The sequence below is a fragment of the Bipolaris maydis genome, assembly GCF_028858645.1.
Source record: "Bipolaris maydis strain C4 unplaced genomic scaffold PSV08scaffold_5, whole genome shotgun sequence".
Taxonomy (NCBI): domain Eukaryota; kingdom Fungi; phylum Ascomycota; class Dothideomycetes; order Pleosporales; family Pleosporaceae; genus Bipolaris; species Bipolaris maydis.
Window position 1 is genome coordinate 1,059,144 of NW_027093861.1, and position 14,219 is coordinate 1,073,362.

Genomic DNA, 14,219 nt, shown 5'->3' on the forward strand with positions numbered 1-14,219 from the left:
CTTGCATTACATTGGTTGAAGACACTCGAATGAGACGTCACTTACACAACCCTTATTGGTAGGGATCTACAGAGCGGGATTCAAGATGTTCTGAAGTGTTCAGGTTATCCCCGCCCCAGCCGCTCGAATCTCATGGAGCAGCCCCACTAATTCTTTTTGGAATTTACAAAGAAGCAAGACGCTAGAATTATAGCGTAAGCTCTTCTTCTACCAAATCACGGCTGAGGGTATCCAACTGTCTTAGCAGTCATGAGACACCTGAGCCTTCCCTCCGTCTCCTTCTGGTGGTTTTAGGAAGGTCGTCAATCACGACAGAAAAAGCTAAACATGTCTTCCCCAATCCGCTTACAGCGCAAAAAGGCTGCACTTATGAAGAGATTTAGCCAAGCCACTCGCAATTCTGACTTCGCAGTCCCGTGTCTATAGATATCCGACTTGATTGGCCGTGTAACCTTCACCACTCTCAAGATTTGGGAGTAAATCGCCACATCAAAAAGAAAGGCAGTCATCAGGACATGTACCCCATAGGACACAACAGACACTACTCCTATTTCAGCTCAAAAGCTTACAGTTTACTCTACGATGCTCGCACCTGAACAACTACCTAATGTTAGCGGCAATACCCTTCACTCACAAGCTCAGTCCTTGAACCAACCACATAAGCCACAAACATGCTCATTCGACGCCCCAGGTGTCAGCCAAGGGGTAGATAGTCGCAAGTTCCGTGGAGTGAATGTGCAGATGTAGCGCCTTCACACCATCTCGTTTTCATCGAGAATGGTCCGAGCAGTAGATAAATATGCCCTCAAGGCCCTCCGCATGACATTCATTTAAGGCAGCTCTTCCATTGTCTCGAGTTTAGAAACTCGTCTCCTTCTGTCCCGTGTTTGGGAAATATTGTTTATCCCTAACCCCACCATGGTGAGAGGATCTTCACTCCTCACTGCGCTGCTAGCGGCCAGTGCCTACGCTTGGATGCCCGAACACCGAGAACTCAGTGCCTTTAATCGAACAAGCAATTATCTTTCGAGACGCGCACACAGCCTTCCTAACTGGAAAGTCCGGGGCGTCAACTTGGGCGGATGGCTGCTCTCAGAGCCATGGATGATGAACGAGGAGTGGAAGACCATGGGCTGCGGCAGCACTTGCTCTGAATTTGACTGTGTTTCTGCCCTCGGCCAGTCAAAGGCCGATAAAGCATTCAATGAACACTACGCTCGCTGGATTACCCCAAGTATGATTCAGGATATGTATAATGCAGGGCTGAACACCATCCGCATCCCAATTGGATACTGGAGCCTCAGGGGCATTGTGGATAGCAGCGAGAAGTTTCCCAAGATGGATTTACAATACCTGGATGCCATTGTTCAAAAGGCTGCTGATCTGGGAATGTTTGTTGTTATGGACCTTCATGGCGCGCCGGGAGCTCAGAAGACCTTGGATGCCTTCACTGGCCAGGTATGCCTATTAAATCCACTTTCTCTATCTTCCAAGCACTAACACCAATACCAGTGCCTCCCAGTCTCCAATCTCCCCGGATTCTTCACAAAATACAACTACGACCGCGCCGCCAAATGGCTCGACTGGATGACCCGCCGCATCCACACCAAGCCCTCCTACAAATCTGCCGTTGGCATCATCGGCGTAGTCAACGAGCCCCAAACCTCGCGCGACCACGGCGGAATGCCAAAAGAAGAACTCGACACCCTAACCCAAGTCTACTACCCGCAAGCCCTCAAAGCCGTCCGCGCCGCGGAGCAAGACCTCAAAATCCCCGAAACCGAGCGTCTCCACGTGCAATTCATGGATTCCCTCTGGGGCGCCGGCAACCCTCAATCCCACCTCCCGCGCAACGACACCAGGGTCGTCTACGACGACCACAACTACATCGGCGGCGCCGTCATTGCCAAGAACCCAAACGCCAAACAAGCAGACTACATGTACTACACGTGCTTCGAAGACGACCGGCTCGCCGACAACGACACGCCCAAAATGGTGCAAGAATGGAGCCTGACAGTCAAAAACGAGTACTCGGCAGAGTTCGACTGGAAACTTGTGCAAAACGAGGCCTTTTACAAGCAGTGGTTTGCCGCGCAGCAGCGGCTGTATGAGCGCACGAATGGCTGGATCTTCTGGTCGTGGAGGACGCAGTTGAATGATCCAAGGTGGGACTATAGTTATCTCGTGTGGAAGAAGTGGGTGCCTACGACTGCGGCGGGGCTGGATGCAAGTGCCAAGCAGGATGTGTGTGCAAAGTACTTCGGGAACCAGGGTATGATTGCGAAGACAAAGGTGATGACGTTGCGGAGGGGTGGTTCTACTATTCCGCTTTGAAGTTTTCATCAGTTTGAGCTGGCGTATCTTTTCTTTTCTTGCCTTTTGTTAAAATACCCCCTGTTGCCCCCCCCCTTTTCTCTCGAGGATGGAAATGAGACTGTTAGGTACCTTTTTCTCTTTAGTGTATGAGTGCGACACGAGTCTTTCGTTCAATGCATAGTGCCATGCTTGGCTAGCGTGTTGCTACTAGTGGTAGTCGAGGAGCAAACAAGCTTCTGGAAAGGCGCTGTGTAACTAACTATTCTTACAACGTGCTTTGTACGACTCCCCCGCAATCTATTCAACCTCCATGCCGAGTGCCTAAGCACTAACATCCAGATCATGAGACCTGCAAGCGTATGGTAAAGCCAGCTAGTCATTAGCAGAGGAAAAGTGATGACGAAGTATGCCCACAGGACTCCTTTTCGTTCTTGGGATCCAATATGGAGCGAGGTCAGCAGACTCTACCAGCAGCCGGGTGCCGATATTGACCGTAAGTAGCAAGGTCAGGAGGCTGTGTACACTAGTCAGTGTAACAATGCAGGTAATTAGTGTAGGCTGTTTTGCGGGGAAGAAGATGGTGGGGTAAGAGGTGACTAGTACGTATGCCTGCATCGTAGTATGACGGATTGCCTACTGGCACTTTCAGCATCCTAGCATTGGTGATTTGGAGACACAAGACAAACGAGAGTTATGGCCAACAAGGCGACAGGACAGAAAGCTCAATTCAAATTTTTTGCAAGAAACAACAAAGTGCTATATCTGACACCCAATCCAAGCCATAAAGGCGGTATATCATCCCAAAAAACGCCGTGTTAGTGCAACCCGAACAAACTCCCAAGGGCAATAACACCAGGCTCGCAACCTCGTGAGCACCGACCGTGAGGCATCATCTCGACCCTAGTATAGTAATTACGAAAGAATAACAGGCCGTGAACAGGCACGATATATCGTGAGTCGTGACTTTCAGAGACTTCGTGAAAGCATAAGCGAAAAAGGATCAAGAAGACTGAAAGGAAGAATGACCAGACTAGCTGACGCTCTGCGAGAGAGCAGAAGAGAGATGGGACGCAAATTTAGCGTCAATGCCGTCCTCCTGACCACCTAGGCCAAGGCCTATGCCACTGTCGTCGTGATTCGACTCTTGTTGTGACGGATTCAAATTGTAATCGTAACTAAAGCTCATGTTATACTGTGATGACTGTTGAGTAAAGCGTCCAGTATTGACTGGTGATCTTAGGTTAGTCAACTACTATGTAAGCCTGTGTTGTGAATAAATAGACTCACCTTCTTGGTTAGATCCAGTATCCTGGATAGTTACATGGCTAGTAGTCGACATGAAAGACTGGTCGGGGCCAAAGTCGGCCTCAAGGCTACTATAACGGCTATCGTTGTTACTGCCGCTACCACCGTTGGTCATACCCGCGTTGAGAGGGTCTCCCAACACAGGAGAGTAATTCGAAGATGTCCAGTCTGGCGGTGAGTGGCCCAGAAAACCTCCTATGGATGCTAGCCATTGTGCCATTTCATCTACGAACACCTTGGTGAGCCACCATCCTTGGAAACTGATTCCGTTCTCTACTGTGATTTCTCTTAACGCTGCGGAACCAAGTGCGCTGATGCAATGCATGATAGTCCGTGCGTGTGCGCCAGGGAAGCGTGAAGGCAGCCGAGTTAGGAATGCTGCAATGCGATCAATGACTGACTCGGATGGATCAGCGGGTGGGTCGGGGTATGCTGCTCGATGTATCGCCCCAGAAGGTAACTGTATCTCCTGTGGAAGTGGGCCCAGCATTGAACGGATCTCGGTTGTGAGAATGTTGTACACTTCCTCATGCGCGCATGAAGCAGGCAACTCGTTCGCAATGATGCGCTTGATATTCACGTACTGGAGCCAATCGGCGTACATGTGAGTGCGATGGCTCTCCGCTGTAAGCATAACAGCTGCTGCGTGCGCTGCTGAGTTGACGCGGAGCATCTGTCGCAGTAGGTGAGCGAATAATGTAGCGGGTTCTAGCTTTGCCTCAAGGACGTGGACTGGTAAGGACATGAACTTGGCAGTAATGTGTGCATGAAGCGTCTTTGCGACATTGTCAAGAAACTTCAAAACTGGCGGCGGTGCTACCTGGAGTGTCAGCTGAGAGACGTTCCGGATCATCTTCTGATACATCATCCAGTCACACTCTCTGATCCATGGTGCTAGCTCTGGTGTTGCAAATAACTTCTGTACTGGCACAGTCAAAGTACCGTGGAAAGTGCCGAACAAGCGAAAAAATTGTTTCTCCTTGCAGTAACGTACAGAGTCCACTAGTGAGACGACATGCGAGCGGTACATAGCGACCAAGTTGTCAGCAGAATCGGGGTCGGTACGGGCTGGCAGATACGGCTTGATATCCGGCAGTTCGACGACGAACGCATCTGGGGCCTCAAGAATGTCCGGTGTTGGAAACTTGAGCTCGTGTTCGTATGAGGATTTTGTGCGGGACTGCGATGGTTGGAAATGCGAGGAATAGATATCAGTGAATAGCACACCGCGAGATGAGGTTGGGGTATAAAAGGTATTGTGAGATTCTGCCCTTGGTTCTCGAGGGGGAAACTGTGAGTTGTCTGCAGGTAGGCGTGGGATGGCGCTGGTTTTCGTTAGTACATGTCCTTCAAAAGGATGCGAGTGGGGCGCATACTCGAGGTTGAGCCTGGGAGTGCCAGAAGTTTGACGCTTCATAGCATGATGCGCAGCAGCACCAGTGCTAGGCCGGCGCGCTTCATCGCCATCGCCTCCATCATTGATAAGCTCCAGGTCGACATAGTGGTACTTAGACTCTCCACGAACACCGAGACGCCTAGTTTGGATACCAGGAAAGATGACACGAACAAGCTTTCCGAAGGAGGCTGGGTTGAGGGGGATGACGCGATCGGTGCCGCAGCGCTCTGCGTACTTGGAGTAGACGCGATTGCGTGGGACCGAGGTCTTTGCGACGCGACAAACCGACTGCAGCCTGTAGACTATTAGCATACGACAAGCCCGAAGGCATCATGGCACTCACCACAGCATGGCGAACAGCTGCTTCGATTTCTCTGATTTAGACGTCCGGTCATTCTGAATAACCTCGGCCGCAACGTCCTTCAAATTACGACCCTCGTTCTGGTTCAGCAACTGGCGCAGCTCCTTGTCGTTGGTCGCCGCTCCCGAGGTTGAGGCCCTCTTCTTCTTGTCTTCATTGTCCACCGACGGAGCCATGAAACTGTGTTGCTGCGAATGCTGCGAATGTTGCGAAAGCTGCGAAAGTTGCGATTGCTGTGGGAGGGGGTTGTGATAGCCATGGTGATCTGTTTGCGTAGGCTGCCCATTTGGTTGAGGCTGATTCGTGGTTGAGTCGGCCGGGTAACCGAGGTACTGCTGGACACTTTCCAGGCTCATATTGATGAGGTGGTCCTGCGCGCTGACCTGTTGCGCAGCTTGGATTAGCGCAGGCTGCAAAGCTTCACTAGTCGTGAAGGGTGCATGGTACTGCGGCTGCTGGGGAAATTGGGCGGGCCGAGATTGCTGCGGTTGCTGAAATTGCTCAAACGAATGGACGCTTGTAGTCGACGCGCGCGAGGGCGGGCGGTTACTCCGGGTAGACATTGATGTGTTTGAACGTGACCGGCGGATATCGGTCATGATATGGGTGCCAGTAGTGGCTGATGGTTTCTCTGTTTACACCAAAACAATGGGACGGCAACGGCGTTAAGGGGGCGACAACACGGTCGGACGGGTACCCAGGGCGAGGGACAAGTCGACAGAGATATACAAAGGGCGCGTCGAAGCTATAGATGGATGTTGTGGACGTGTAGGCCGGGCTGTGGGTGTGTGTTTCGATGCTACTGGGCTTGTTTGTTGTCGGTCCTGTGACCTGGCCGACACGCGGATGGGTCAGATAAGATGGCAAAGACGCGAAGGAGATGCTCCAGAAAGAATGGCCAGCTCCAAAAAGCGTCGTCGGCGCTGTCGGTTCCCCTCGGACGGGTTTGTTGTGGGATGGGTTTTTCGATGTTTACGCTTTTGACTGAACTTGGTCGCACCTGCGGCAACGGACTGGCCGGCGCGCATGGACCAGCGGCATCACATGACCATCGTCATAACACACTATGCAATCTTACTACCACTGTTATCTCGTCGCCCAGATGTGTTAGTAGGGAAATGCCATGTGGCCAAGCATGCAATTCACAAACACCACGTCTGGCCTCGATGCAGCACTGTGCGCACGTACTGCTCTCGATGCACTTGCTGCGGGTCAAACTGCTGCCATTCGGCTGGCTTGTGAAAGGCGGTGACGTATTTAGCGATGACGAGCCCACTTGCCTCCATCCCACAATCGTCCCGGCTCCGCGTTCCCACTCTTCCTTTCCAAAGAACACCTTTCCAACCCGCTTCCTACTGAGCAATCCCGTCCTCTGCATTCCTAACCTCCCTCACCACAAATTTCCATAGAGAAATCCCGCTCGACATCTTACCATCCTTCACCATGTCTGTCCAAGATAGAGCCCAGGCCCAGCTGTCACAGCTCGACAAGGAGGTAAGCCCCCCGCTCGCTTCATTCGGATGACACATTGCCAAAATACACCCTCTTCCTCTTGCTGCCCGGCTTTGACGACAAGTTGTGCTGCTCGAAATCGCAAGCAACGCGTGCTGATGATGTGGTGTTCTAGTTGTCCAAATACCCCGCCCTCAACAACTTTGAGAAGCAGACCTCCGTCCCCAAGGTCTACATGGTGCTTGGTCTTGCCGGACTCTACTTCTTCCTCATCTTCTTCAACATTGCCGGAGAGTTCCTTGTCAACGTTGCCGGATTCGTCATTCCAGGCTACTACTCCCTAGACGCCCTCTTCTCCGCAACCAAGGTCGATGACACTCAGTGGCTGACAGTATGTACCCCGCCGCGGTATTTGAAACCGGCTCCCCCCACAACACACGTGATAGCATCCAGACAGCTAACGCGTCTATTCAGTACTGGGTAACCTTTGCTTTCCTGACCGTTTTCGAGAGCGCCGTCAGTGCCAGCTACTGGTTCCGTAAGTATCCCGAATTGCCTTATGCGACGTGACACTGACCCTGAGCAGCCTTCTACTACACCTTCAAGTTTATCCTTGTTCTCTGGATGGCCCTGCCCCAGACTGCGTAAGTGACCTCAGGTAGACATTGGAACGCAATCTAACACGTCGCAGTGGTGCCCAGCTGGTCTTCCGCTCTTTCATCCAGCCTGTTTTCTCCCGCTACTTCTCGCAGAGTGGCTCCACTGCCGCCGACCTCCGCGCCAAGGTCGACTCCGCCGGCAAGGCTCACGCCTCGTAAAGTTGTCGTAGCCACACCACCTCTCATAGTCGTATGACCAGGTCAATGCAAGCACGATGATGTCCAGGTAACGCCCTCTGCTGTGCGGGGGCCAGACAGACCGGAATCCTCGAGCCTTGGGGCCGTCGCGGCTTGGAATCGCAGTATGAATGAGAACATGGGGGTACAGAAACTGTTCACAGAGGGGTTAGCATAGGAAGGAAAAGACTGGAATCCTTTTATCCTATGATTACTCGTCCACGAAGCGACGGCTTGGGTAATAGATCGTTTTCTGTAGCAAAGGAGTTTGACAAGGTTGCCTTTGAGCAACGATTTGATGTACTAGATTGGGCCCTGCCCTAGGCAAGCAAAAATGACACTCATCCTTGTAACTTTTCTTGAGGCTTTCTCTGTCTGAAAAGACAATGCCCGCTCTCGCAGTATCGGGTAATGACTAGAAACGCAAGGCTCTCTGGAAACATCTTATTGTACAACTGGCAGTTTTCCTACAATATCAATTCACATGTTTCTTGAATATGCCCAGCTTATGAACCACTTCTTTTACTAACAGGCAAAAATCCATCTTAATAACCACCCCGCTACACTTCCTTGCCGCCATACCTACCTCTACCTTCTCTTGCTCCCCAAATTATGTCTGTAGCGTCTGCAAAAGACCTGCGAAGCTATCGATTTCTATTCATCTAGTAATTCTACGTTAGATCAGGGACACTAAGAAGATCACGCGAGCTCTCTTACCCCAAGGAGCTCTACAAAGATCAGATTAATGAAAGACATTCATGTACACTGGTAGCGCCTCTTGCTAAGCCGGCTAACTAACCCTAGTTAGAAAGCGGAGATGAAAATGGATAATTGAACAGGCCCTGGGAGAATGCTGCCGTAAAAGCGTTACGTATATAGCTGGGATGAAGATGGTCAGAGCATTCAAATACGGCGAATGCGGTGATTACAATAGCACCGGGAAACGTCCGATCATCACAGCACGTAAGACAATAAATTGGGTACTATACACGCTACCTATCAATTCTTAGTATAAGGCTAGTTAATGAGCATGTGGATACCTGGACTTAAGCTATCTAAAGCCGAGAAGTACCATAGTCAAACGCACGCTATGCGAAACATGTTAGCTTAGTTACTAGGAGAAGAAAGAATATAAGCTTTGGACCTCGTAAATCATATTCTCAGATTCGCACTTTAGTAGCTTAGCGTCTTTGATTTCTCTGAGAGTTTTAGCACTCTTCTTAAGCCAGCAAGGCCTGGACAAGGTAGCTTGAATTAGTGGAACCTTCGCTACACCTGATATAGTAAGAGTTTTGACGGAAGGTTCACGACCCGGCGCTGCCCCTGTCTTCTTTTATGCATATTTCAACGTTTGATATTCTTTTGTGGAGTTGGCCAAGTTTGACCAAGGCATGCAGATTTGGTTCTTCCTCCGCTATAGTTAATCTATACTGCCAGATTACCGAAAGGATGCGGACCGATTGCTATCCTAGAAGGCGCAAACAACCGGACTATGTCGTACGTCTACCGTGATATGTTTCTAGAACAAACGAAAAGTTCACCAGCGATGCAATACAAATACGTGACTACATGAAATGAATCAAATATTGTAGCGCGTGAAGATTTTCTCATCTACCTGGACATCAAAACGACCATTCGTCATATTTTTACAACAGCCAGCCTCGCACTGGCCTTTGCCAAAACAAATGCTGAGACTTAGGCTTCAGGAAAATACAGATATACGACTGCGTATGACTACATCATTGTAGGCGCAGGAGCTTCTGGAATCATTGCAGCTCAAAGATTCGTAGAATGAGGGTCATCTGTCCTTCTTCTTGAACGAGGCGGTCCTTCTTTCTTTTCATCACGCAGCAGTTCCATCCTTCCGTGGAATAATACTGTCACCCCTTTCGATGTCCCAAGTCTGGGAATTTCAATCGGCGATTTCCCCACCCTTAATGCGTTTTGCAACGATACTCCCGACCTATCGGACTGTATTTTGGGTGGTAGCACAGCTGTAAATAGCATGAACTACATAAACCCGTCGCGCGATGACTTTGGTGCGGTTTGGCCGGAAGGATGGCGATGGGACGATACTCAAGCCTCAGCTGCAAAGCTTTACTAGCGAAACCCAGGAACCATTACTCCATCCGTAGATGGCCGCTACTACGATTCCGCTGTGTATGATGTTCTATCGAAAGAGCTTGCTCAGGCAGGTTACAATTCTGTCAACACTGTCACAAATCCGAACGACGAAAAGAAAATTTACGGGCACAGCGCCGTCAACGTTATCGATGGGGTTCGTGCTGGCCCCGTACTACGCACATACTTGCCCTTGACGCAAAGCAAGCCGAACTTCAAACTTGGATTACACACAAAAGTTATTCGCGCGGTCCGCCAGAATTCGACAATCACTAGCGTTGAAGTCATCGACAAGACCAATTAGCGAAGGATTATTAACATCAAGAAGGAGGGTAAAGTCATTTTTGCCACGGGCGCCATGTCCACACCTCGCCTTCTCTTCAATTCAGGTATTGGCCCTATTGCTCAAATCAACATGGCAAAGGCAGTCAATGTCACGCTTCCCGATAAGAGTGCCTGGATTATAAGCCCTGTGGGCGTGCAGATCCAGGATCACGCGGCCCTTTTTGCGACATTCAACGTAACTGGTGGGAACATGACAGTAGTGCCTATCAGCGAGGTCAAAAATCCTGGTCAATAGAATATTGATCTGTTTGCCAAAGGCTCAGGTGTGCTCGCAGAAACACCATTCCGTCTCAACACATTCAGGACCGTGACAACCAGCGATGGTCATAAAATCATGATCCAAACGCATTGCTTCTCGAGAACGAACAACCATATCAATTTCATCTACCAGGTTATATTTGGAATCACAATAGTAGGTAGCATGGCCATGGATACCGCCGGGAAAACCATTTATACCAAGAGTGCCCTACTGCAGACCGCTGCAGACAAAGAAGCCCTTGCCATTGAACTCGGCAACTGGCTTGCTATGACTCGTACTCCAGGATCAAGACTGGCATACGCGGGAGGGCCAAACACCAATGGCGCAGAGATTATTAAGGTGAACGGAATTAGCACTGGATATCATGTCACAAGCTCTACGATCATGGGTACCGACGACGGCACTAAGGGCGGAACAAGCGTCGTTGATCCAAACTGCAAAGTGTACGGTACAAACAACTTGTTTGTGGTTGATCTTGGGATTCACCCCAAGGTTCCGAGCGGAAACACCATGGTTCTCACTATGATTGCGGCTGAACATGCAGTTACGAAGATGCTTGAGCTTGAATCTAAGAGCTGGTAGCCCTAGTTTGTAAAGTAGAGGGTGGCTCTCTTCTATAGTTGTGACAGTATCAGGGATCAGGTTGATATGAATTAGCCTAATCTGGAACAACTGATCCGTCCTCTCTTATGACAAATAGTATATAACGGTTTGAAGAGAAAAAGAGGCTGTGTAGATTCTACTCGTAAAACTTGCAAATAATTAAAAATTAACAACAGACCACTGTGTTCCATTTTCCCTAATTTCTAGAAAAAAAATTTACAGTCTTACTAACGATTCTCTGTTAAGAAGTCGTTGAGATGGTTTCGGAGGGAGACTCTAGCGCGAGCCGTTATCATATGTGTAACATATTCCTGCAGTATCATGGTTTTATAGTATGCCACATGATCCTTGGCTAGCCACTGAGATATTTGGAACAGATCGACTAAGTATTTATTTTCGCCGGGAGGATTTCACCTTGAAGGCACCCTGGGGTACTTGGTTCAATATCGGTCGCCATCCCTGTTGCTTCTGGGGACACTGAGATGCCCAGTGACCAAACTTTTCGCCTGCCATCGATCATTAGTATCACTAGAAGCGTAAAGGGGAAAGGAGAAATGACATTTGAAACACTTGTCTTTGGGTCCTCTTCTCGGCTTGCTTGGACATTGGGCCGCCCAATGCCCAAGTTCCCCACCTGCGAACATTAGCAAATCAATAATACAATTTGTTTTACGATATATGCTGCGAAACTCACAATGAAAACAGGCATTGTGGCAATCCCTCCTCCAATGCCCTATCTTCCCGCATTTGTGGCATTTTCCATTGCACTCCTGCGTCGCATGGCCCAATCTCCCACAAACAAAACACTCGTCTTCGCAATCGCTTGCAAAGTGCCCTAATTCCCCGCATGTCCAGCACGCATCCGGGCAGTCGTCCGTCGAATGGCCTATGTCGCCACATGCATCGCACTTGTTCGGGCAGTCTTTGGCATGGTGGCCGACTTCATCGCATGTCCAGCATCTGTTTGGGCATTCATCAGATTTGTGGTAGAGTTCGCCACAGGCCCAGCAATCATTCGGACACTTTGATGTGGTGTGGCCTAGCTCGCCGCAAATGGTACAGTAAAATCGTGAGTTATTTGTGGACACTTTTGGAAACTTTTTTGCTCCATGCCAAGGTCCGGCATTTTCCCCAGAGTCCCAGATTTTGCTCTTCTTTGTGACTCTTTTTTTCTTTTTGCCATTATTAACAACGTCGATTGAGATTTCTTGACTTCCTGTATCCAAAGGCGTTCCTTTGTCCGAAGATACCCCTGCATCTGAGTACATTTCTTTATCTGAATATCTTCCATCGACGGTTAGACCAGCGTCTACAGATTTCGCAGCGAAATCACCCTCCTTTTCTTTCCAAGTTTCCTTGTCTTTGGACTTATCCTCATCATTGCACTCGGGGTTGTTACATTCGACTTTACGCAAACAATCGTTACAGTAAAGTCTGGTATCTGAATGATATGGCGGATTGCTTAGCTTGGTCATCCGGCAAACAACATTGTTCGTATCCAAGCGCTTCACTTGATCCGGGTCCAGCATGTCATGGCAAACAGAAAATAGACCTTTCCTCACTCCTCCAGTGACACTAGCCTGAGACAGCAGTCGTCGAACTTGTTTCAGCTTCGCAAAGTAAGGCCTATCATCCATCTGCCTGAAGCCAACCTCTGGCTCAAGTGCGTCCAGGATTTCCAGGTAAACACAGCCCAGAGAGTAAACATCCGATTTTCGGTTCCGATTAGCCCAGTCTTGCACCTCCGGAGCACAATACCGCTGAGTGAAAAGACCTGGGCAACCGACTGTAGTGGTGTCCTGTTGATCTGCATCAAAAGATATACCAAAATCCGTATATAGGACGCGACCTTCGTGCACCAGAATGTTCTGCGGTTTAATATCCTTATGCCTGATGGTATGTTTGTGTATGAATGCAAGGCCGCCTGCTAAACATCCAAATGCACGGTTCAAGGTGATCTCTTGTTCACTGGGCATCCCAGACTCCAGGGCTCTGGTAATATATGCTGCCAGATCACCGCCGCCCGCCACTGGACTCAGCAAAATGCCCAGTTCTCGGTCGCAAATATACGATCCGCGTAACTGTATTATGTGCGGATGTGAGGAAAGCCGCCTCATAATGCTAATTTCATTAATGAATACGCGTTTCACGCTTTCAAACTGTCTTCGGTTGTAACGCCGGAAAGTTTTCAGTGCAAATATCTGATTTGTGAATGTATGGGAAACCATTTCGATGACTGCACTGCCACCCTGACCAATGTTTCTGACGTGTCTGAAGGGTATTGCTTCCCGGCTTGCAACTTCGATGGGTTGACCAAGGGTGGATGGATCACTTGTAGGATCGCATGGCCCCGCATTGTCTGAGCATGTGCATGTTGGTGACAAAAGTTTACAGCATGATACTTTGGTACGATAAACTTACCAGTCATGTCGAAGTTGGACATTTTTGTAGGCTGAGAAATGATGCTGCTGCCTGACGAGCTAGATAGGACTGTGCTAGATCACGTGTGCAAGTTTGGTTGAGCAACGCTCTGAACGGAATCAAGCAAGAGGACGATTACTACTTATGACGTTCTGATTGCCGATATCGAGAAACTGAAATGATAGAGTGTTAGGCAAGACTTATGAACAAGGCAATTGTAGGCTGCACAAGGCTAATAGTACTCTGGGCAGCTAGCCACAATTGGTAAGCGGTTTCCATGGGTAGTTGTCGACTGCGGAACGCGTGACTCGACATTACCAACCCAGTCTTTTGTTCATCACCTCATAATCGATCCTCTCGTGTTACGCTTGCATAAATACGGACTGAAGTCGTGCGAGGAAGCTTATACTGTGGTGACGCGTGGTTGTCTCGCCAGCATTCCTATCACATCACCATGCGCCGCTATGCAGAGACAACGATACTCCGACATGGCCTTCTAGGACCACTGGGATGCTTTACCGCCCCGAAGACTGGTTACACAAGTCTGCATAGCTGCCCGACACCAAGGAAAAGCGCCCAAGGTGATAGCAGGCTGAGACTCTTTGATCCAATGGAAAACGCCACAATTTATAAGCGAGTCGGTCCTCCAACATACTGCACCCTATACTATGACACTGCAAATGCGTGCGGATAGGTCTAGCCTAGTCTGGCACTATTTGGACCAGTTACAAGTATGAACGTCGCAGGCTATGGGATCCAGACACCGTCTCCATTAAGAGAACACTCGTTCACCCCGATCCGGAC

The 14,219-nt window shown here is 49.5% G+C and overlaps 5 protein-coding genes across 5 annotated transcripts; 3 read left to right on the forward strand and 2 right to left on the reverse strand.

Annotated features, from left to right (window-relative positions):
• Window positions 1–918: 918 nt before the first annotated feature.
• On the forward strand, window positions 919–2,334 carry PSV08DRAFT_176598 (glycoside hydrolase; the record flags this gene model as incomplete). The annotated part of the gene is made up of 2 exons (XM_014226741.1): window positions 919–1,458; window positions 1,513–2,334. 2 exons carry the CDS (start codon window positions 919–921, stop codon window positions 2,332–2,334), a joined length of 1,362 nt encoding a protein of 453 aa, XP_014082216.1.
• Window positions 2,335–3,011: 677 nt separating this feature from the next.
• PSV08DRAFT_361176 (RFX DNA-binding domain-containing protein) lies at window positions 3,012–5,941 on the reverse strand (the record flags this gene model as incomplete). The annotated part of the gene is made up of 4 exons (XM_014226740.2): window positions 3,012–3,543; window positions 3,604–4,946; window positions 4,998–5,312; window positions 5,361–5,941. The coding sequence occupies 4 exons, from the start codon at window positions 5,939–5,941 to the stop codon at window positions 3,347–3,349; spliced, it is 2,436 nt and encodes an 811-aa protein (XP_014082215.2). The 3' UTR covers window positions 3,012–3,346.
• A 764-nt stretch (window positions 5,942–6,705) lies between these two features.
• Window positions 6,706–8,115, forward strand: PSV08DRAFT_199985 (TB2/DP1, HVA22 family-domain-containing protein). Its single transcript, XM_014226739.2, has 5 exons — window positions 6,706–6,872; window positions 7,006–7,221; window positions 7,305–7,368; window positions 7,417–7,474; window positions 7,522–8,115. Exons 1-5 carry the CDS (start codon window positions 6,822–6,824, stop codon window positions 7,646–7,648), a joined length of 516 nt encoding a protein of 171 aa, XP_014082214.1. The 5' UTR covers window positions 6,706–6,821; the 3' UTR covers window positions 7,649–8,115.
• A 1,236-nt stretch (window positions 8,116–9,351) lies between these two features.
• Window positions 9,352–10,973, forward strand: PSV08DRAFT_177240 (uncharacterized protein; the record flags this gene model as incomplete). The annotated part of the gene is made up of 5 exons (XM_014226738.1): window positions 9,352–9,394; window positions 9,463–9,710; window positions 9,771–10,070; window positions 10,092–10,346; window positions 10,368–10,973. 5 exons carry the CDS (start codon window positions 9,352–9,354, stop codon window positions 10,971–10,973), a joined length of 1,452 nt encoding a protein of 483 aa, XP_014082213.1.
• A 907-nt stretch (window positions 10,974–11,880) lies between these two features.
• Window positions 11,881–13,598, reverse strand: PSV08DRAFT_361179 (kinase-like domain-containing protein; the record flags this gene model as incomplete). Its single annotated transcript, XM_014226736.1, has 3 exons — window positions 13,416–13,598; window positions 12,016–13,353; window positions 11,881–11,954 (listed from the first exon to the last, which is right to left on the reverse strand). Exons 1-3 carry the CDS (start codon window positions 13,435–13,437, stop codon window positions 11,881–11,883), a joined length of 1,434 nt encoding a protein of 477 aa, XP_014082211.1. The 5' UTR covers window positions 13,438–13,598.
• Between the last annotated feature and the right edge of the window lie 621 nt (window positions 13,599–14,219).